Source organism: Typopeltis vanoorti, chromosome 25 (assembly GCF_054136105.1).
Source record: "Typopeltis vanoorti isolate ZY-2024b chromosome 25, IOZ_Tvanoo_1.0, whole genome shotgun sequence".
Taxonomy (NCBI): domain Eukaryota; kingdom Metazoa; phylum Arthropoda; class Arachnida; order Uropygi; family Thelyphonidae; genus Typopeltis; species Typopeltis vanoorti.
In genome coordinates, this window is record NC_143573.1 from 26,348,348 (window position 1) to 26,371,163 (window position 22,816).

Sequence of the window (22,816 nt, forward strand, 5' to 3'; positions counted from 1 at the left end):
AGGTTTTCTGTAAACTGAGAAAGTGAAAGGGTGCCATTGGGCAGAAATGTGATTAGGATATCTAAAAAAAGGCAGGCTATTATTTTATTTTTCTGTAGTGAACTGGATTCTTGGGTGCTGGCTATTGGGATGGAAAAAGTCTAATGTGTCTGAGTCATGTGGTCAAATAGAGAACATATCATTAATATATCTTAGCCAAGTTTAAGAATGGCAGTATCAAGAGCATGTTTTTCAAAATGCTGTGTACAGAAATTGGCCCAGAGCTTCTGAGTTGCAGCTCATCATTGAAAATTCATAGCATCAGTGCTATGTGTGTTTTCACAGAAATATGTATGGAATTGCATAGGACTTTTCACAAACATGTCTACGAAGTTTTTCAGAACTGGTAGTACAGAATAAGAAGCAAAGTATGTGAATTCAAAGAAACTATATTTCAAAATAATCATCGACCCAGGATAAAAACTTTTATATATTTATATATTAATTGATCACATACATAAGAGGCCGAAGGACCTATAAGCATATCAGTGCTATGTGTGTGGGGTGAGAACTTAGTTTGTTTGTTTTTGTTTTAAGAGTAGGAAATCCTTCTTGTATATGCATATTTATTGTTTTGCTTGTAAGCCCTTGACATTTTAAATAATTATCTTTTTACAATGACAGCTTACTGAAGAATTGTAATTTTTTTTTTTTTTTTTCAGATGAAACACCCTGCTCTGAATGATCATCTAACTGAATGGTGCTATTTGAAAAAAATTGTTGGAAAAGTGATAGATGTATTAGGACCAGTTGAATTATTAACTTGTACCTTGCTGAACACAATGGTGGTTGAAATATTAACTCAAAATATGCTGCAGCCTCTTGTGAATTTACTCTCTGATCCAGAATGGCTAAGTGCATCTCTTCTTGGCATTCTTAACCATGATGTGTACTGTATGCATCAAAATGCTTCTAGAACCCAAGATCTTGAAACACTTTCTCCTATAGAATCAGAAGAAACTATCAGTAGAAATGCACTGTTAATTGGAGATGGTTGTATTCAGAAACAGTGCAGTACTCCCAGCAGTGTCTCCAAAACACTTTCTGACACTGACTCCTTTAGAGATCAGAGGACTTCTGATAATGAATCTTTAGCAAATTCAGAAGTTGGAAATTCACTTGTGACATGTTCCTTACCATTAATGGAACAGCTAAGTGTACCAAGTGAATTGCACACATCTTCTGAAATAATTGAAATGCATCATTATCAAAATTCTAATGATTGGAATATATGTGGCACTGCAGACCTAGAAGTTGAGAGTGCAATGCTTGAATGTTTTAAATTGTCCATAAATAAAGGGCGGGCACATAGCAATGTAAATCTTTCTGATAAAACTTCATCTGTCATGGATGAGGATGATGATGATACATCTAGCAAATCTGATACTGAATCTGGAAATCAAAGGATAATGCGGTCCCGCAGCTTGGATCTTTTGTCACATATTCGTTTCCCTAATCTTCTTCTACCTTTAAGTAATTTTACTGCTATTGGTAAGAGAGGAAAATGTAAGGTTGAAAAAAAATCTCCCCAAAAGGAAAAAAAAACAAATGAATCACCTGCTGATGTTGAAGAGGCAGAAGAAGCTATTGAGCAACCACAACTATTTACTGATATTAGAATTTCTGGCACTGAGCAGCAAGTTGAACCTGGTGGAAATATATATACCCTTTTTTCCATAAAGGTAGGAATAATGTGAATTTCTTATTAATCATTTTGCAAGCAATTTTAATTGTCAGATGCAAAATTCATGTAGCATATTAATATATTTCATGTTTTTATTGAAATTATGGATGAAAAATGAGCCTGCCAATATTTTAATGTTATTCCCTTTTATCTTCACTGACCCTACTTTAAAAAATTGCAAAATTTAAAACTTGTAATTTTTTTAAGCTTTTTTTTAAATTTATAATTATTTGAGTCCCCTGTTCATGGACTAATTAGTTGCATCTTTCTTCATCAGAATGTTTCTAGAACCAAGCTATTGAAATGCTTTATCCTGTAGAAGAGACTATCAGATGTACTTCAAATTGGATACTGTCATATTCAGAAACATTGTGATACTCCCAGAAGCTCTGTCATCTGCCAAGTGTTTAATTCCTGAGTAGATTGCTTTTCTTTCATTTGGCAGATAAATGTTCTTCGTGGGTGTTCTTATAGTCTACTTTCCTTCAGTTTTTTTCTCTGTTATTAATAGCAAGTAATCATGGCTTAGGTTATGTCACTATTAATTCAGTTTCCTCATTTGAATATTGTCTAGTTTTTCTGTTTGTTTTTTTAATTTCATTATTAGTTCTTTTCTTTGCCTAGTCAACTTTTTTTGAATCATTACAACACCTTGAAAGTTTCCAGTTTGGCCCCCTCCATATCAAGCACCTAGGAGAGGATCTCCAAGTGATGGTACTGGCCCTTTTTGTTCTTATTCTTTTTCTATGCATGCTTTCCTTTCTGTATTCTTTGCTCTACTTCTTTGGAGTCTTTATTGCTATCCTATCTTCCAGAAAACCATAACTGAGATCCAATGGCTTGCTGCCATGTTTGTTGTACAGTGCAGTCTGTGGACACTGGATCCTGGTAGTCTTGCATCACTTTGGCCTCTGCTTTGGTGAGATGGGTGGTCCTGGATGTCCACTAGCCAAATGGTCCTCAGTTGACCATTTGGCTAGTGGAGTTGCCTGCAGGGATCACAGGTGGTGCAGTGGGTCCAAGACTTGCTGTGGTACCCATATAGTGCCTGAGGTAGCCCTGGATGTTCCACTCCTGAGTGCAGTCACTGCTTGCTGGAGAGTGGTGTTTGTGGCTCCATGGTGGGTGGGGAGCTCTTGCACTGAACTAAATTACTCCTCAGAATGAATACTTCTTCATCCCTTTGTTTATTAGGTGCCTTCAAAAGGTCCCAACCAGGTTCAGAAACCATATCATCATCAACATAAAACCAAAAACATCAGCAGCTGCAGTCTGGAATGGGCATCTGGTTCCCACCAGAAACATTATCCTTACCTTCAACAAACCAAAAACATCTGTCAAAGCTGGATATCTCAACTGTCCAGTAAGGCTCTATATCCCAAATCCCTTATGGTGATTTAAATGCTAGAAATATAGTTATCCTTCAACTGCCTGTCGTTGTTCTGGTATCTGAGCCAGATATGGCATTAAAGATAATGAAAATGAAGAATGCAAGAGCAAAATGCTCTGTGAGGAAGACCACCTGGCATACTCCTGAGCATGCCCAAGATGGGATGATAAGAAGGAAATCCAAAAAAAACAAACAAAAAAAACAGCGTATATGGCACTTATATATACCAAAAGAAGTGGCAGCAATATCTAGTAAACCCTCTTATGCTGAGAAGGCAACTGTAAAAAAAAGTCTTAATAGGGATCCAAACCCGTATGTTGATCCTACCTTCTCACACTTACAACATCCCTGAACGATATGACTTGCTTGCCTCCTTTGAGCCAATGAAGGGGACAGTAGGTATGTACTCATCCTGAGGACATGGCAAAGATGGTCCCACTGCTCGAAAATCCACTAATAAAAAAGGATAATGGAATATACACTGCAGAGGGTTAAAGACATATCTTGAGATCCTCTGATAGATGAATCATCTTCAGATGGCATGATACCTGTTTTTTTTCCATTGAAGAAGATAAAATAATACATATACCTAGTGCCCTAGGGAGGAATACAATATTACAATGTCATGGATATTTTTCCTGATGAAGAAGAAATGATGGATACTGGCCATTCTCAATTCTCTAAAAATTAAAAAATCCAAGGCTAATGAAAGCTTAAATACTCAACACAGGAAGCCAGATGATACCACCAAAAAGAAATAATAAAAACATTCCTACAATAAAATTGTCATGGATTACATCTGTGTCGGATATTGCTTGAACAAACATAAGATGAGTTGAGCATATGCTTGACAACAGTAATCTGTCACTCCTAAAAACAGGAAGCAACACTTTCTTTTATATGCCTACCCAAACATTCACTGCTATAAACTTAATTGTCTATCTGCTCCCCCTCCCTTTTCCCACTCTTCAAGTGGAAAACTGATGAGAATTTATTTGGGAGTGATCACTTTCCTGGTGTATCTATGCACCTCACAATGAGTCTTTGATTCCATGGAAGTCTGAACATAATAATCAGTAATATTTTACTCTATGTTTCCATCATTTTCATGATCTTCCAACTAGTCTATTAGTTTCCATTTTTCTGTTCTAATTATTTTGTCTTTTTAATACAAAAGTATATTAACTTATTCTATCATTTTAATTTCTAAATTACTACACAGAATTGTGGATAGACAAATATTTAAAAAAAAACAATTGGCAAACAATTAACGAAAATGAAAAGGAAATAACTAAAGAAGAATTAGAAATTAGCCTGAAAGAAACAAGAAACGAAAAATCATCTGGAGAAGATAAACTAGGTTCAGAACTATATAAATATGCAGGAACTAGATTCAAAGAAAGACTTATTATTTTTAAATAAAATTTATTCAACTGGTATCCCCCCAATAGAATGGAAAAAAGCAATTGTGATTCCTATCTTTAAAAAAGGTAATAGAGATGACCCTAAAAACTATAGAGGTATCAGTATACTAAATTCCTGTTACAAAATATATAGCAGAATCTTAAATAGCAAACTAATGAAATATTCCGAAAACTTTATTTTAGAACTACAGAATGGATTTAGAAAAGGACGATCACGTATAGACCCAGCCTTTTGCCTAAAATTAATAATAGAGAAAAGAAGAGAATACAATTTAGAAACGCATATTGCATTTATTGACTTTGAAAAAGCATTTCACAAAGTTAAAAGAAACATATTATTTAACATATTAAAAAAAAGACAAATACCAAATAATATCCTGAAAGCTATCATATACGAGAGAGATAAACCAAGGGGTTCGACAGGGATGTCCCCTCTCAGCAATTCTTTTTAATATCTACTTAAATGAAATAATAATAAAATGGAATAAAAATTTACATCAAGGAATTAAACTTTCTTCTACAGTAAACTTAAACACTCTCCTCTTTGCCGACGACCAAATAATAATTACAAATTCTGAAGATAAACTACAGAAAGCTATTTTAGATCTAAATGAGATATCCAAAGATTATAGTATGATAATATCAACAGAAAAATCAAAAACTATGGTCTTTAAAGGACAAGATCCAGCAAGAACAAAAATACTAATAGATAACAAGATCTTAGAACAGGTGAATTCATTTAATTACCTAGGGTGTATGATCACATATGAAAAAGATATAAACGTAAAAATTGCAAAATATTTAAAAATAACAGGTGTAATTAACTATATTTAAACCAAACCTAGTTCAAAAACAAACCAGACTAAAAATATACAATACATTAGCCCTACCAGTCTTAATGTATGGAAGCGAAATCTGGACAATAAAACAAAAAGACAAACAAAGATTAACAACAGCAGAAATGAAGTTTATGAGAAAAACTGCAAAGTATATCCTATTTGATCACAAAAGAAATGAAGAAATTATGAAAGAATTAAACCAAGAACCAGTAATAGAAAAAATAAAAAATTATTATTATTATTCAGGCCTTCAGATTCTCATGAAGATACCAGTATAATACTAATACTTCAGCCATTATCATTGTTATTAAGAGAGACCTCCAGGGAGTCAGGAACTCATTGAGGGGGGGGGGGGGGCTAGCTTCATACCTGTTCTTGAATTCATTCACGTTAATTGCACACACAACATCCAACAGCAATCCATTCCAATCGCGCACTACTCTATGAGAAAAAAAAAATCTAGGCCTATCCCCCACCTTCTTTGACAGCATTCATTCTCAATTTCCATGGATGCCCTCACTTCCTTTCCCCATCCTCCATAAAATGAAAAATTCCATGTACTGAAATTCTGTATAACTCTTTCAGAAGTCTCAATCATATCACCCCTCTTTTTCCTGTTTGCTAATATCTGCAGCCTACAAATTTTTAATCTGTCTTCATAATCAGTATTACATTAATATTTTCAGTAATTTTAAGATAAATAAAATTTTTGATATTTTATTTTCTGTTTTAGTATGATGGTTTGTATAATGATGCTGATTCACAAAGTGCTCTTCAAATTGTAAGACGTACTGCACATGTTAAGAGAAGATTTAGTGAGTTTGTAACTCTTCAAGAAAGACTTGAAGACAATCCAAATTTGAGGAAACATCTTAAAGGTAGTTTGTGTTTGTTACAGCAAAGATAAATGTTTTATAATTAACAGGTATTCAAGAACTAATTTTGTTTAGATTAAAAGCCATTTTATGCTTGTCTTTATTGAGAGAAAGTTTTAAAATATAAGAACATTACATCAGTTAATAATGGATGTTTTTATTGTGTCCTTTAGCTACTTTATCACAATTTTTAGCTGAGAGATTATTATACATGGAAATACAGTAGATAATAAAATAATCAAGGCAGATATGACTGGAATCTGTTTGAATAAATTTATATGGTTGGATGGTCGGCAGCCATAAAGAAATTACTATGTCAATCAGGACTTCAAGCACTTTCATCTTATCTAAGAAAACAGACATCTCTAGCAAATAAACTGTTAAACCATTTATCTAATATGATTTGAGTATGTGAACAAATTCTGCCTTATTTTGCCTATTAAAATATCTTTAGTTTTACAATACCTGTATGTGTATAATTATTTAATTTAATTCATTTAATATTTTCATATTAACATAAAGGGTCACAATAAGGCAATAATTTATTATGGTTTATATATTTTTCTTGTGCTTATTAGTGACCATAATAGTTTAAGCGGGATATTTTTGCTAACTCTGGGTACTGTCACTGATATAGATAATGAAAAGCTGGATATAATTATTGAAATTATAGTTAACCTTTCTAAGCACTGTCAAGTTTCCATAATTTCAAGAATTATGGATGCCCAGTCAACTATACTAAGATAAAGAACTTGATGGTTTAGAAGTCAGATAAGGTTTGTTTGTAATTATGACCAAAGTACACAAGGCCATGAGGTGAGTGCATTACATATACTGTATGTCTTAATTGTATGTGTTCTCTAGCTAGTTGCTTGTTTTGCTGGATAAGACTGATCCAACTTATCTTCAGTTGAAAAGCCCTTATAAAAGTTCTTCACATGCTAGAGATGAGATTCAACTCCAAGTCTTTCCAATGAAAAGGCACTGTTGATATTCACTGAACTGTAGATTCTCAGGGAAAGGGAGGAAGAGGTTACAGAAAGGGGAGGCTTTTGTACATTTCTCTTAGTGATGTCTCTGTTAAAGTTTATGCAGAGACAACTAAGGCTATGAAGCAAGTCTATTAACCTCCCTACTGGCGAGGATGTATATACGTGTCCAGGAAAACCTGGATCTGTTTGAAAGAACACGAATAAGAAGTGCAACTGGGCTGCATCATCCATTACAAGGTGCGATAATCTATCACACTGCGGAGAGCTCGTAACCAGATTATTTGTATTATAGCTGCATTTCAGTTACCTGTAGCAAGGAAATGAATTTCCTTGCAATATGCTCAGTAACTGGAGTCTTAGTTGTGCTAGATAGACTAAATACGTACAAATTAATTATATTTTTTTCCTACTTCATTTATCATATAATTATAGTTTTTAATGCTACGACAGAATAAGAGATCCTTTCATATACTTTCTTCACTTAAATATTGTATCATCTTGGTAAACTAATGTGTGCCAATTGTGTTTAACTACTTAGTCGACAGAATTTGATTCAAAATAATTATTTTTGTCCGACAGTTATTTTAGGATGTTCGTGTTAAAAGTTATATTTGGTCTTTATTAACTATAATTAACACAAAACAGATATTTGGATTATAAGATCATAGGTTTATTCGCTAGCAAAACTGACTAGCTTTGTCAAGACTAAACAGTGAAAAAAATAATAAATGCAAAAAAAAAGGAGGAATACAGTAACGGTTTACAACGGTTAGACAACAAAATTGGAAGGCACCGCGTGACATGGTATAAGTGAAGCGAGATACTTCAGTCATTATTATAAATACACGTTACATAGTTTTTGGCCTACTGTAGTTCTGCTAAACTTAATTTAAAGTAATGGTATGGTAATTTAAAAATAAACTACCATTATCTTCTATGCATCTCTTTCTCTTAATACACAACAGAATACTTGCAGAGAAAGATGTTCTAGATACTTGGCATAAGTCAGTTGTCATTGCTATCCCAAAACCAGGAAAGAATCCAACACAAGCAAATAAATCAGCTATCAGCTAACGCCTTTTTATTCCCGTATACGGGAGTAGGCGGGGCCATTTAGCCCTATCTAACTTTTGGAGACTGAGTGGGCAGTTCAATCTCCACTGGTACCCAATCAGAGACAGATGGCCCAAGGCTATCACTAATTAAGCGGTGCGCAGTGAAGAGAGACGGCTCAAATGTGCCGCCATCTCGTGGTCCCTAATCCTACCACAATATATTTAATGTCTGAAAAAATAATGTGGGTTTTACGGTCGATTTTCTTGAGTTTACAGGACGAAAAACCTGCTTGCCCGTGCCAGAGATCGACTAACTCGCGAACCGGTCGAAAAAAGGCTTAGAAAAATTTCCTCTAGTCGCCGACTAGACTCGAAACCAAGCCTTCCTTCGTGCGGCCAAGCGCGATGGTGTGCAAATGCCACATCCGCTGAGCTACACAGGCTACACAAGCAAGTAATTATTGACCTATTGCTTTCACTAGTTGTTCTTTGTAAGATATTAGAGAAAATGGTTAATGCCAGACTTCTGTGGTATTTAGAAAACAAAGATGATCTCTCCAACACACAATGTGTCTTTTATAGACATTTTTCAACTTTAGACCATTTGGTCCATTTAGAAACTTGTATTAAGATGCATTCTTGAATTAAGAACATCTGGTTTCAGTTTTCTTTGACACGGAAAAGCTTATGACACAGCCTGGAGATATGGCATATTAAAAGACATCTATAACCTAGGTCTCAGAGACACCTTCCTGTATGTATTAAAAACTTTCTGTCTGGTGAGCTTCCCAAGTCAGAATGGGAAGTATGCTATCTTGATAATGATCTTCAAAAACAGGATGTTCTCCAAGGCTCTGTTTTAAGTGTAACACTTTTTGCTATCAAAGTTAACTCAATCACTGAACGGCTTCCTCCTACTGTAGACAGTGTCCTATATGTTGATGACTTAAATTTACTGTCACTTTTTGTGATATGAGGGTAATTGAAAAACAACTTCAGAAAGCAATTGATCATGTTTCTCTATGGGTTTTTGGTAATGGGTTCAGGTTTACAACAGAAAAAAAAAAAGTTTTTGTACACTTCTGTCAAAAATGCACTCTTCACTCGGATCCTGAATTAAGAATGGGACGAATGTTACTCCAGTCACAACAGAAGTCAAGTTCTTGGGACTCATCTTCGACAGAAAACTTACGTTCCTTGCACACATTTGCCAACTAAGAGAAAAGTGCAAGAGAGCATTGAATCTCCTTCACACTCTATCGTCTACTGAATGGGGTGCAGATCAATCTTCATTGCTTCGTCTTTATCATGTGCTTATATGTTCAAAGCTGGGTTATGGGTCTCAAGTCTATGGTTCTGCAAAACAGAATAACTTGCAATGGTTGGATCTCATCCATCTGATGATGGATGAGATCTATACTAATGCTTTTTTGCACATCTCCCATTCAAAGTCTTATGTTGAAGCAAATGAACTGGCTCTATCACATAGATGGAAAAAGTTGTCTCTTAATTATGTCCTTAAGATAAAGTCTCTTTTAGATCATCCTACATGGACCAGTGTCTTTTTTTTTTTTTTTTTTTTTTTCTGTTGGAAAGTTCAATATCACACACACACATCAGACTGTCATATGTCCTTTTGGTGTGCATGTTAAAGAAACTATGCAAGCTGTTGGCAAGAATGTTGCCTACACCAAATATAACAGCATCCTTCCATGGCACCATCCTGCAACCTCTCACTTTGTCAACTACAGAAGAGTCATGCTGCATCATCTGTCTACCTACAATTATTTAATGCACACAGCAGCCCACTCTAATTTCTTGCCCATCTATACTGATGGTTAAAGAACTGACACCTATGTTGGCTGGGTTGCTGTGTTTATTGACATTACTATCTCCAACTAGATCCCACCTGATTGCAGCAATTATACAGCAGAGTTGCATGCATTCAGCTAGCATTTGTGCATATAAAAGAAAACCGCTACCAAAAGTGTGTAATTTATATAGTGTCATTCAGCTCTTTACAGGTAATTTACATCTCCTCTCCTATGTATAATCCACATTCAGTTCTGTGTGAGGTTGTTACATCTGTTATACAAAATGAAAATCCTTAATTTTGATGTTCTGTTGTGCTGGATTCCCAGCCACATTGGAATTAAGGGAAATGAGACGGCAGTGCTGCTGCTAGATCATTTAATTTTTTTTTTTTTTTTACCACATACAGACTACAGACACTTTTTAAGATCAAAGCCAATTTCCCAATGGCAGGAAACATTGACAAACAAATTTCACAATATTATTATTTATTTAAACAAAAACACAAGGTATAGGTAATACTATTTATTTGTTTAGAAGGACAGATATTTCAGTCTGAAACTTAGACAGTTGATTACAAGGTAGAATACCAACAATGGATTCATTTGAAACAGAAAGAGTCACTTGATGTTATACTTGCAACAGCATAATGTTATAACTGAGGAAACATAGGTTAATCATAACTGTATTAAAAAAAAATATTAATTATGTGTTCTAATAAGATTTACCATATTTTAGATAAAGATAGGCAGTCATTCCAAATTTGTACCAACAATGATGTAATATCATGTTTCAGACTAAAGAATATTGTGGTCTGTGTCTATTCCATATGGAGACAAGCCAGATTTATAAGAATTCCTGTGGCAAATATACGATTGATGTTCTTGTATTCTCTTTTCTGTCGAGCATCCAGTTTGTCTGAAGTAGGATAGATGGCAGTCACAAGGAAGTTGGTATATACCAGAGAGAGAGATATTGGTGAGTGTTTATCTTTTGAAGAGGGGGGAAAAACTTGATACTTTATTGATAGGTATAAAAGTAGCTACTAAATTGTATTTCTTCAGAATTCTGGAAATCAGTTCTGAAATGCCTAAAATATATGAGATTGGAACTCTGCATACTGTTTCTTTATTATTTAGGTTAGATTTGTAGGAGTCAAACAGATGTTGTATAGTCCTTTCTGAGAAGCCATTTATTTTCATATATCATTTGATATTTAAGAGTTCTTCCTGTAATTCATGAGTCAAACAAATAGTGTTATCTTGTCCAAATAATGATTTTATAATTCCTGTCTTTTGAGAAGGATGGTGTGCAGATTGCTGAAGCGGTAGCATCCAGTGAAGGTGGGCTTTCGATACACTGATGTAATTAAATTACCTGATGTGAGCAGATGAGAAGAATGTCTAGAAAGGATAATTTGATGTCTCAGTTTCTTTAGTGAATTTAATACGTAGATGCAAAGTATAGGTAATCCTCTCGCATAATGCGGATGTTGGGTTCCATACTAATGCTGCGTTATATAAATCACGTTATGCAAGACTCAGATCACATAGAAAAAGTAGGGTTATGTTCCGAAATTGTTTTTCTTTTTTTTTTTTTTTAAATTATATAAACGACATATCTAACAAAAATATATTTTTATTTAATTCAAGTAATTCATGTAAGTTAAAAAAACATATAAACTATGAAACAAATACATAGTTTAAAATTATAAAAATTACAAATTGTACATGAACTTCATTGTACATAATGCATAAATGGCCTGGTGCATTATTTAAAATTAGTAGAATTTTGAAGTCAATATTAATTTTCTTTGTGTAACTTTCTGCATTGGGTACAAACACTTGAAAAACCAATTTTCAAACATGCTAGCCTTTTTGTTGACTGCCAATAACAGGTAGGGTGGTGTTGTCATATAATCACCTGATGCATTACTACAAAACAGCAGAGTAATTCTATCTTTGGAAATATTGAATCCAGGAGCTGATCTTTCATTTTTTGAAATATAGATGCATTTTTGGCATTTTTTTCCAATGTAACTCGGATTCGTCCACATTGAACACCTGGTCTGCACTATAATCACCTTCTTCAATGATTTTTAAAAGTTCTCCTGGGTGCTTAAATATGAAGAGCCAACAGGCTTTGTTTTGGTGATATAAACACTATTTACATTAAGGGGATATTTAATCCCACATTGTTTTAAAACTGAATAAGAAACTCAGAGAGTTTCATGCCGAATATAGTAAACTATAAAAATATCGGCGAATTCTAGCGTGAGCCAATGCAAGTAGTCCTAGTACGTAGTACAATACCGGGCAATTCATTGCAAAGGTGAGTAAAGTTCTGATCACTATTCTTTGGTATTTTCCATAATGTAAAAACACACTTCCTAGTGTTGGAACGTCCTTCTTGGTTCTATGGTTCGCCATCTTGTTATAATGTTGTTCTTAATAAAATCAATTAATTGCTGATTGATTACTAATCAAAATGTAGGGAAATTTATATTTATACTGTGCCACCCTATATTTAGATTAGTCTATGTAAAATAGTAGAATCAATTTTCAATTAACTTAGCAGTCTCCTTATTCATACAGGCCGAAATTAATATTTTTCACTTAGGGCTTCCGCAAGGTTCAAACTTTTTATGAACAGTGCAGTGAAAAAGAATCAGGCACACACAATATGAAATCAACAAAACAAAACATTTAATACAAGGTATATGACAAATACATAAATTTAACTCCAAAAATAAGATAATACAATTAACTTAGTTCTTCAGGTCAAAACATTCATATTAAATTAGACTTCAAATCTTCAGATACAAAATTCACAGTTCTCTCAATAACAAAGATTGTTCACGCTGATCAATACTATAGTTCGCCCACCGTTTGTAGGTCCCTGCTTCTATTCTTTCCAAGAATAGACGATTCATGCTGAAGGGGAGAAAGAAATGAAGGACGTCTGAATTGGTCGCCAACATGCGAAATCACGTGCTTTATAGGTAAAATTTTCAAACTGTTATACAAGCAACTTAGTTAACTACAATAATCATAAAAGAGAAGTTAATTTTCTGACCGGTAATAATAAACAACTCATCCCACAATACGGACTGATTACCCTATTATCGGAATGGATTCTCCTTTTTCTGAGATGTGCAGAAGTGTCGAAGGATCTCTAATCGGTGGGCGAACTATAAAGAATTTCCTGCTAAATAAATTTGCTGGTATCACTCAGTTACTATATTTAACACTTAGCAAGCACTTATAACATTATTAATCGCTGCAGTTATTGCTTCAAGGGGAATTATTTTCAAACTTCTAACTTCTGCTAAATTCAGTGAAACGCCACAGTAAATGTTAGGATATTCGAGACGGAACTATCACTTAAACCTTCACACTGAAATAAAATAAAATAGGACTGTTCTTACTGGGATTAATCCTTAGCACATTTCAAACTATATTCACTTGTGATTTCGATGGAACACTATTCAAAAGAATTCTTCAAGGAGATAACTGAATTATTATTTATCACACTACACAATTCTTGACAGACTTACTATAGGGCAGAATAATTATTCCATGTTTACTACTGTATAACAAATTGAGCTTTGTACAATCCTTCTTTAAAGCGATATAGGAATACGTAGTAATTCTAAAACTTAGTGGATTTATTCTGAATCTTCTATTAATCTTCCGGTCTTTTAGTCATCTTATTACAGTACTAAATTCCTATTACTGCCACCGCTGACTTTACTCTCAGCTGTCTATAAGTTTTCTCCTCGTCTCCGTACACTTCTGAATGCTACTCCCTTGAATTTCCTGCCCTTCAGTCTTTGTTTACTTTTACCTCTCACTTATATGCCTTCTTCCTGCCTAAAACTTGTTCACTCCATCCAACTCATTAATTTCTCTTCTCTCCATTATCGAAGCTCACGCCCTACACTCGCACATTCTATTTTATTTCTATCTCCATGGCAACGATCAAAACAGACGTAAACATAAGCATTAGCGTTACATGAGGTTATACCTTTACACTAAGTAATGAAAAATAATAATAAAAATATTATAGTTACTTAATTTTCTCTTTCATTTCATAGAATTCCTCATAATATTATTGAAGGAATAAAGTAATAAGATAAATGTTATTTACTACAGAGTCCTTTCAATAGTATAATATACATTAAAATTATATAATTAAATAATAGCTGATAAAATTCAAGGATAATACATGAATAATAAATCTTAAGCAAGGGACTAACAAGTAATATTTAAGCAAGTCTTGCTTAGTATATGGTAGATTATGTTAAATATGAATGAAGAATAAAAACATACAAAACAATTTCATTCACAGTTTAACACTAGGAAATGTATGCTGTTATTACATTATGGTAGGAGGTCACCACCCAGACCGGTTTCAGCCTTTTTTGAGGCTTCATCAGTGAGTAGCCGAACCAAATTAATACCAAAAGGTATAGCGAAAAGAACTATATACTCTGCTATACGAGCTGTCGAAAAGGTGCATCCATTAAGTTGCTTAAATATATCGCCGAAATGAAGCCTGTTGGCTCTTTATATTTAAGCAACTTAATGGATGCACCTTTTGGACAGCACATATAGTAGAGTATATAGTTCTTTTCGCTATATCCTTTGGTATTAATTTGGTCTAGCTACTCACTGATGAAGCCTCAAAAAAGGCTGAAACCGGTCTGGGTGGTGACCTCCTACCATAATGTAATAACAGCATACGTTTCTTAGGAAGTGTGTTTTTACATTATGGAAAATACCAAAGAATAGCGATCAGAACTTTACTCACCTTTGCAACGAGTTGCCCGGTATTGTACTACGTACTAGGACTACTTGCATTGGCTCACGCTAGTATTCGCTGATATTTTTATAGTTTACTATATTCGGCATGAAACTCTCTGAGTTTCTTATTCGATTTTAAAACAATGTGGGATTTAATATCCCCTTAATTTAAATAGTGTTCTCCTGGGTATTTCCGGACAGCTTCTATCTCTGCTGATGCTGATTCTCCTTGTATTTTAAGATTATGCAAAGAAAGCCATTCTTTAAAGTTTTCGAACCAACCCTTACTGGCACAAAATCCATGCTGAGAGCTTCCATCAGAAGAATCTTGATCAAGTTCTTTTAAATGTTTATAAACTTTGAGGGGGGTGCTTAAGGGTCAAAGCTGTATAACTGAGAGGAGACCTCCTCATAGCCTTTAAAGGAATGCGGAGAACTAACCAGGGGTTCTGACCTAATCGCCAATCCTCACCTTCTCGTGGTGCAGCTGTTAGATATCTGCCTGGATAATGAACGAATGTGAATGGGCTGGCAATTTGGAATTTAGCTGACCAAATTGTATTCTTATTGGATTAAACCAAAATACCAACATAAATGATGGTGCAACATGACAGAATTTCATGCAGGCTGGGGTGTTGCCCAGATAAATAAGCCCTCTTGTTTTCGCGAGGGAACTAGGGAAAACAGCGAAATGTCGGCTACAGGAACAAATCTGTAATCACACCCCAACTCAACATCATCAGAGTTAAAGATCGTTGCTATCAACATAAGAAGCCTGAATGGTAAAGAAATAGAGCTAGCTGAGGAATTAGATAAGTACCACATCGACATAATAGGGGTGACTGAAACAAAAAAGTGCAGCTGCTAGATCATTTAATTTTTTTTTTTTTTAAAACGTACTGTTGGTGAGATCTTTCTGAGCAATAAATACAAAATGTTATATTCTGGCAATGACAATCAAGAAAAAAAAGAAGTATCCATAGTATTCAACACTAAATATGAGGCTAATCTTGAATGGCAGGTAGTCTCAAGTAGAGTGATGTGGGCAAATATGAGAATGGGGAACTGGACAATGAGACTTATTTTTGTCTATGGTCCCACAGAAGGTTCTACTAAGGTAGAAGTGGAAGAATTTTTTGAAGCTTTAGAGAAAGCATTTGACACAATGAAAAAGGAAAAGTTGGTCCTTGTTGGGGATCTAAATAGCAGAGTAGGAAATGATTGTCAGACATACAAAAATATTTTGGGAAAATTTGGAGAAAAGAGCCAAGCTAATAATAATGACAAATACCTGTTGGATTTCTGCTCAGGACATGGACTGGTTATTACTAACACCATTTTCCAACATAAACATGTGCACAAATTCACATGGTGAGAAGAGGCAAGGAATAAGAAAAGTCTCATTGAATATGTTATTGTTGATAGTGATGTTTTCTCTCTGGTGCAGGACACCATAGTGTACAGAGGATTTGAAATTGGAAGTGATCACTATTTAGTCTTGAGCAGGATAAAATTGAATTTCATTTTGAAAAGAAGAACATGTAATATAGTTTTAAAGCGAATAAAAGTTGAGCAGCCCTCAGATGTGAACTGTAGACTATAATACACAAAGATTATTGAAGAAAAAATGAAATAGTTTGAGAACAGGAACAAACCTTGGAGATTCAGTGGCAAGCCGTGAAGAAAACCCTGATTGATTCAGCCAGAGAGGCATGTGGTGAGGTTGTCTGCAAGGATAGAAAAATCAGAACTCCATGGTGGACACAGGAAGTTAGAGGCAGTGAAGGAAAAGAAGAAAGCATATCAAACGTTCCTGGCAAATAAGTCAATTTGTGCTCTTAGAGAATACAGAGAAAAATGTAAGAAAGCTAAACACTGTGTAAAATTAGCTGAACAAAAGTAATGGGAGTACTTTGGTAAAAACATAGAAAATAAATATCAAGAAGGTGGGAAGATATTCTGGAGGTTGTTGAAGAAGCTTAGAAATGGAGGGAAGAGTGATGTAAAAGGAATTAGAGATGATAAAAGTGATATGAAAACTGGAGAAAAAGATATCCTTGAAGTATGGAGTAATTACTTTGAAAAATTGCTAAATGAAACAAGCAGTGATAGCGCAGTGGTAAAAACCACTCAACAGGTATACAGTCAGGAATACATATCCATACTTGAAGTAGAAAACACCATCAAAGGCTTAAAATGTGTAAGGGAAGCAGGAGTAGATGATATTCTACCAGAAATGCTGAAATATGGAAGTATAAAAGTCTTACAGTGGTTGCACTGCATAGTTCAGAAGGCCTGGAGAGAGGGACAAATTCCCAATGATTGGCGTAGAGCTCTCATAGTATCCATATATAAAAAGGATAAAACTGAATGTGAGAATTACAGATGTAATTCCCTACTGAGTATTCCTGGTAAGATTTATGCAAGTATACTTGAGAAATGGTTGAGAAGAATTGTGGAAGAAAAGCATGTGAAGAACAAGCTGGATTCAGGCCAAATAGAGGCTGTCAGGATCAGATCTTCACTTTACGACAAATTGTTGAGAAATCATGTGAATATAACAAAGATATGTATTTAAGAAGGTTTGTAGAACTGGAAAAGGTATATGCCAAGAGAGAAGCTATTCAGTACGCTGTAGTTATATAGTGTCAATGGGGCATTATCAAGCAATCCTTAGTCTTTATTTGAGTTGTAAGTCAGCAGTTAGAATTGAAGGTAGTACAGGTAAGTTATTTATTTATTTGAAGAGTTGTTTATTTTCTATACGGATCACATTATGAAGTTAAGTGGTATTAAATCTGATATCAAAATTGGAGATGCTAATGTCAGCTCTTTGCTTTATACAGATGATGTTATACTTGTAAATAAATCCACTACAAGTCTGCAAGATTTCCTGACTAAATTGAGTAATTGTTGTAATAGATATGGTATGAAGGTCAGCAAAAACAAATCAATGAAAATAGGCAGAAGCATTGAAAATCATAAATTTAGTTTAATCCTTTATCCAAGTTTAAGCAAACAAAGTTTGCACCTGAAGTATCTTCAGGACTGAGGCAACTCGTGGTAAAGGTGGACTAAGCGCTCATCACTCCTTGTCTTAGTATCTCCCATAATGCAAAACACATCTCCTTGCAATCATGTATAATGCTATGCTTTAAGGGAATGGCCACTACCCAGACCGATTTTGACCTTTATTGAGGTCTCGTCAGTGGTAGCCGGACCCAGAGGTAGTGATACCGAGGTGGAAGCAATGGAGAAGTCTTGTTTTACCTATAAGAGTTGCCAAAAGGTGTCTCACCTTATTATTAGATTTAGAGAAAGATGTTGGAATTTTTTTTTTCCAGTTGGTTATACTATCATAAATTTAGTTTAATCCTTTATCCAAGTGTAAGCAAACAAAGTTTGTGCCTGAAGTATCTTCAGGACTGAGGCAACTCGTGGTTAAGGTGGAACAAGCTCTCATCACTTCTTGTCTTAGTATCTCCCATAATGCAAAGCACATCTCCTTGCAGACATGTATAATACTATGCATTAATGGAAGAGCCACCCAGACCGGTTTCGACCTTTATTGAGGTCTTATCAGTGGGAGCTATACCCAGAGGTGGTGATACTAAGGTGGAAGCAATCGAGAAGTCTTCTTTACCTACACGAGTTGCCAAAAGGTATCTCACCTTATTATTAAATTGCTCTGGATTTAGAGAAAGATGTTGGTAGATTTTTTTCCCACTTGGTTATACTATCATAAATTTATTTTAATCCTTTATCCAAGTGTAAGCAAAAAAAAACTTCCAAGCATTGAAACTGTCAACTCGTTGTGAATGGAGAACCTGTGGAACAAGTAAAACATTTCAACTACTTATGCAAGATTTTTAGTGAGGATCATAAATTAAATATGGAAATAGACAACAGAATCAACAAAGCTGGTATGGTAAGAAGTCAATTGAATAAATTCATATGGAATAAGAAAGAAATTTAGTGTTCAAACCAGTTTTAACTTATGGATCTGACAACTGGGTCAGAAGAAGAACACTTGATCAAAGACTAGAGACTGCACATATGAGATTCCTGTGAAAGATTAGAGGCACGAACAGATGGCAATATCATATTAAAAACGAGGATATTAGGAAAGAACTTGACATTGTCCGCATCTAGGAATGCTTTAGCAGAGCTAATCTCAGGTGGTATGGTCACTTAAAGAATGGGTGAGGAAAGATTGGCAAAACAAGTTTTCTCTTCCAGTTTAGCAGGAAAACGACCCAAAGGAAGACCAAGATATAGGTGGATTGATACGGTAAAAAGTGCCTTACATGATAGAAATATAAGATCTGATAATGTTGGAGTCTTGACAGGTAACCGACTAATTTGGAGGAAAATTGTAGATAGGATGTTAGTAATGATGTAAATTTTTCATGTAGTACTATCATAGTCTGTACACCCCTTGAGGGTACATGGCAGGAATTTGATGATGATGATAAACTTTGAGAGCTTTTTTGTTTAATAAGATTTCCATCCAAAGGAATTTTCCTTTGAGTGCAATCTTCTGTCCAAATCATTAGAGTTTTCTCAGTTTTTTTCATTAGAACATTGCATACACAAGCAATGTGCTTTGCACTTACCATTGACCCAGCAATAACACTTTCTTGGATTTTATATTTAATTTTTTTTTGTTGTTGTTCAAATTGTTGATTCATTTAAATTCAAATTCCTTGCAACAATTCCTCGTTTTTCTCCATTTTTCAACCAATCTAAGCGTTTAATTTTTTTCTTTGAGAGAAATGGATTTTCTTTTCAATGTTTGTTTTTCCTTTTCATTGCAGTTTTAGTGGCCATTACTATAAAAATACATTTTTTACATAAAAAAAAGCATTACATATTAATTATGTATGTAACTCACCAGAAAATAAAGTGCTCGGCTTGAGATTAACACACTTATGATTTTTAATGCGCCTTCCTGGCAGAAAATAAAGACAATTTTCAACAATGAATACTTTATACGGTAAACAATTGATGTTCGTGCATGCTAAAAGGTATTTCCCCTAATATAAATTCACTACTTATAACTACATGCACGATATGGGCAGACACAAATTTGACGAAGATAAAATTTGATTTTTAAGTCGTGGTGAAAAATATATGAAAAGATAAAGGGTTACTACAATTTATACACTGTTATATCGAAACTGCATTGTATAAGTACTGCATTGAACAAGGGTTACTACAATTTGTAGAGTGTGTTGTATAAGTATCACGTTATATGAGGGTTACCTGTATTTATGCTAGCTAAAAATTTTTGTAAAGTTTCTTTATTGTGAGGCCACATAGCAAAAATGTCGTCAATATACCAAACCTAAAACAAAGGTTGTGGGTGTATGGATGAGAAAAGGATGTTTTCTAGATGCTCTAAATAAAAGTTAGTGAGAGCAGGGGAGAGTGGACTTCTCATGGCAGTTCCTTCCACTTGGCTGTAGAACTTTTATTTAGAGCATAGAGTTACAATCCCATATATTTCAGGTGTTTCAGGACTGATTTCTAGAATTCTGATGAAATATAATTTAGTGGCTACTTTTATACCTATCAACTTCCCCCCCCCCTCTTCAAAAGATAAACACTCAGCGATGTCTCTCCCTGATGTATACCAAGTTCCTTGTGACTCAGCATGGAATAGACACAGACCACAATATTCTTTGGCATGAAATGCACATGCTACATCATTGTTGGTACAAATTTGAGCATTTGTTTAAAGAGAGTGCTGAAGCGTTGCTTCAGTGCCCAAACTTGAATTGGAACAACTGCCTATCCTTATCGAAAATATTGGAAAATATTATCAGAATAACACATCATTAATTTTTCAATTATGATTAACCTATGTTTGCTCAGTTATAGCATTATGCTGTTGTAAGTATAACATCATATGGCTCTTTCTGTTTCAAATCAATCCATTGTTTGCATTCTACCTTGTGATCAACTGTCACTGCTACCAAAGATGATCTGTAAGTTTCAGTCCAAAAGAAATGTGGCTTTCTAACTGAATAAATAGTATTACCTCTGCCTTGTGTTTTTGTGTAAATAAGTAATATAATTATGGCACAAGTTTCTCTAAAAGAACAAATAACATGACATTCAGCACTGGTCAACGTAGAAAGAGAAGAGAGGAAGTTATTCTTGCCAGGTTCTGCATATGTCATAGTCATCTTACACATTCTTATGTACTGAATGCTGATGACCCACCTGTATGTGAAAAATGCAACACTTATCTTACTATTTGTCATATTCTGGTGGAATGCCAACACTTTACATGAAAGAAGAGTAGAATTTTTACCTATCTAGGCAAGCCATATATACTCAGATGTTATCAGACTCAGCTAGGTTGCATAATGTTTTTAACTTTTTACAAAGAATTAATTTGTACATACACATTTGACTAATTTTATTTTTGTGTAGATACTGCATTGATTAACTTAATTTTTGTACATGCATATTATTTACTAATTTATCTTTGACTATTTATGTACTGCTGTAACCTTTGCTATAATTTTATTTATATATAGTTACTACATTAATTTAATTTTTGTACATATATACTATTTACTGGGGTGCTTAAGAGTCAAAGCTGTATAACTGAGAGGAGACCTCCACATAGCCTTTAAAGGAATGCAGAGAACTGACCAGTGCTTCTGACCTAATGTCCAATCTTCACCTTCTCGTGGTGCACCCTGTTGGGTATCTACCTGGATACTGAACGGACGAGGATGGGCTGGCAATTTGGGATTTAGCCAACCAAATTGTATTCCTATCAGCTTAAACCAAAATACAAAATTATGGTACAACATGACAAAATTTCATGCCAGCTGGAGCGTCTCCTGGTTAAACAAGGCCCCTGTTGTTTTTTCCAGGGAACCAGGGCAAACAGCGAAAAGTCAGCTACTGGAAAAAATCTGAAAACACACCCCAACTTAACATCTTCAGAGTTAAAGATCGGTACTATGAACATAAGAAGCCTGAATGGCAAAGAAATGGAGCAAGCTAAAGAATTAGATAAGTACCACATCGAAATAATAGGGGTGACTGAAACAAAAAAGACAAAAACTGGTGAGATCTTTCTGAGCAATAAATACAGAATGTTATATTCAGGCAATGACATTCAAGGAAAAGAAGGAGTAGCCATAGTATTCAACACTAAATACGAGGCTAATCTTCTTGAATGGCAGGCAGTCTCAAGTAGAGTGATGTGGGCAAATATCAGAATGGGGAACTGGGCAATGAGACTTATTTGTGCCTATGGTCCCACCGAAGGTTCTACTAAGGTAGAAGTGGAGGAATTTTTTGATGCTTTAGAGAAAGCAACTGACACAATGAAAAAGGAAAAGTTGGTCCTTGTTGGGGATCTAAATAGCAGAGTAGGAAATGATTGTCAGACATACAAAAATATTTTGGGAAAATTAAATCTGGTGTCAGACAAGGATGTACATTATCCCCTCTGTTATTCATTTTCTATATGGATCACATTATGAAGTTCAGTGGTATTAAACCTGATATCAAAATTGGAGATGCTAATGTCAGCTCTTTGCTTTATGCAGATGATGTTATACTTGTAAATAAATCTGCTAGAAGTCTGCAAGATTCCCTGACTAAATTGAATAACTGTTGTAATAGATATAGTATGAAGGTCAGCAATAAAAAGACAATGAAAATAGGCAGAATTGTTGAAAATGTCAACTGCATTGTGAATGGAGAACCTGTGGGACAAGTAAAACATTTCAGCTAATTAGGCACAATTTTTAGTGAAGATGGTAAATTAAATATGGAAATAGACAACAGAATCAACAAAGCTGGTATGGTTGGAAGTCAATTGAATAAATTCATATGGAATAAGAAAGAAATTAATCAAAACACTAAATTAT

The 22,816-nt window shown here is 34.5% G+C and overlaps 1 protein-coding gene across 2 annotated transcripts in view; it reads left to right on the top strand.

Annotated features, from left to right (window-relative positions):
• Positions 1 to 22,816, top strand: part of LOC150092615 (sorting nexin-19-like) — a 252,772-nt gene that overhangs the window by 38,132 nt on the left and 191,824 nt on the right. For both annotated transcript variants that reach the window (XM_090414570.1, XM_090414571.1), the window contains exons 2-3: positions 702 to 1,721; positions 6,110 to 6,254. In XM_090414570.1, coding sequence (XP_090270696.1) covers positions 702 to 1,721; positions 6,110 to 6,254 — 1,165 coding nt within the window. The remainder of the gene's footprint in view (positions 1 to 701; positions 1,722 to 6,109; positions 6,255 to 22,816) is intronic.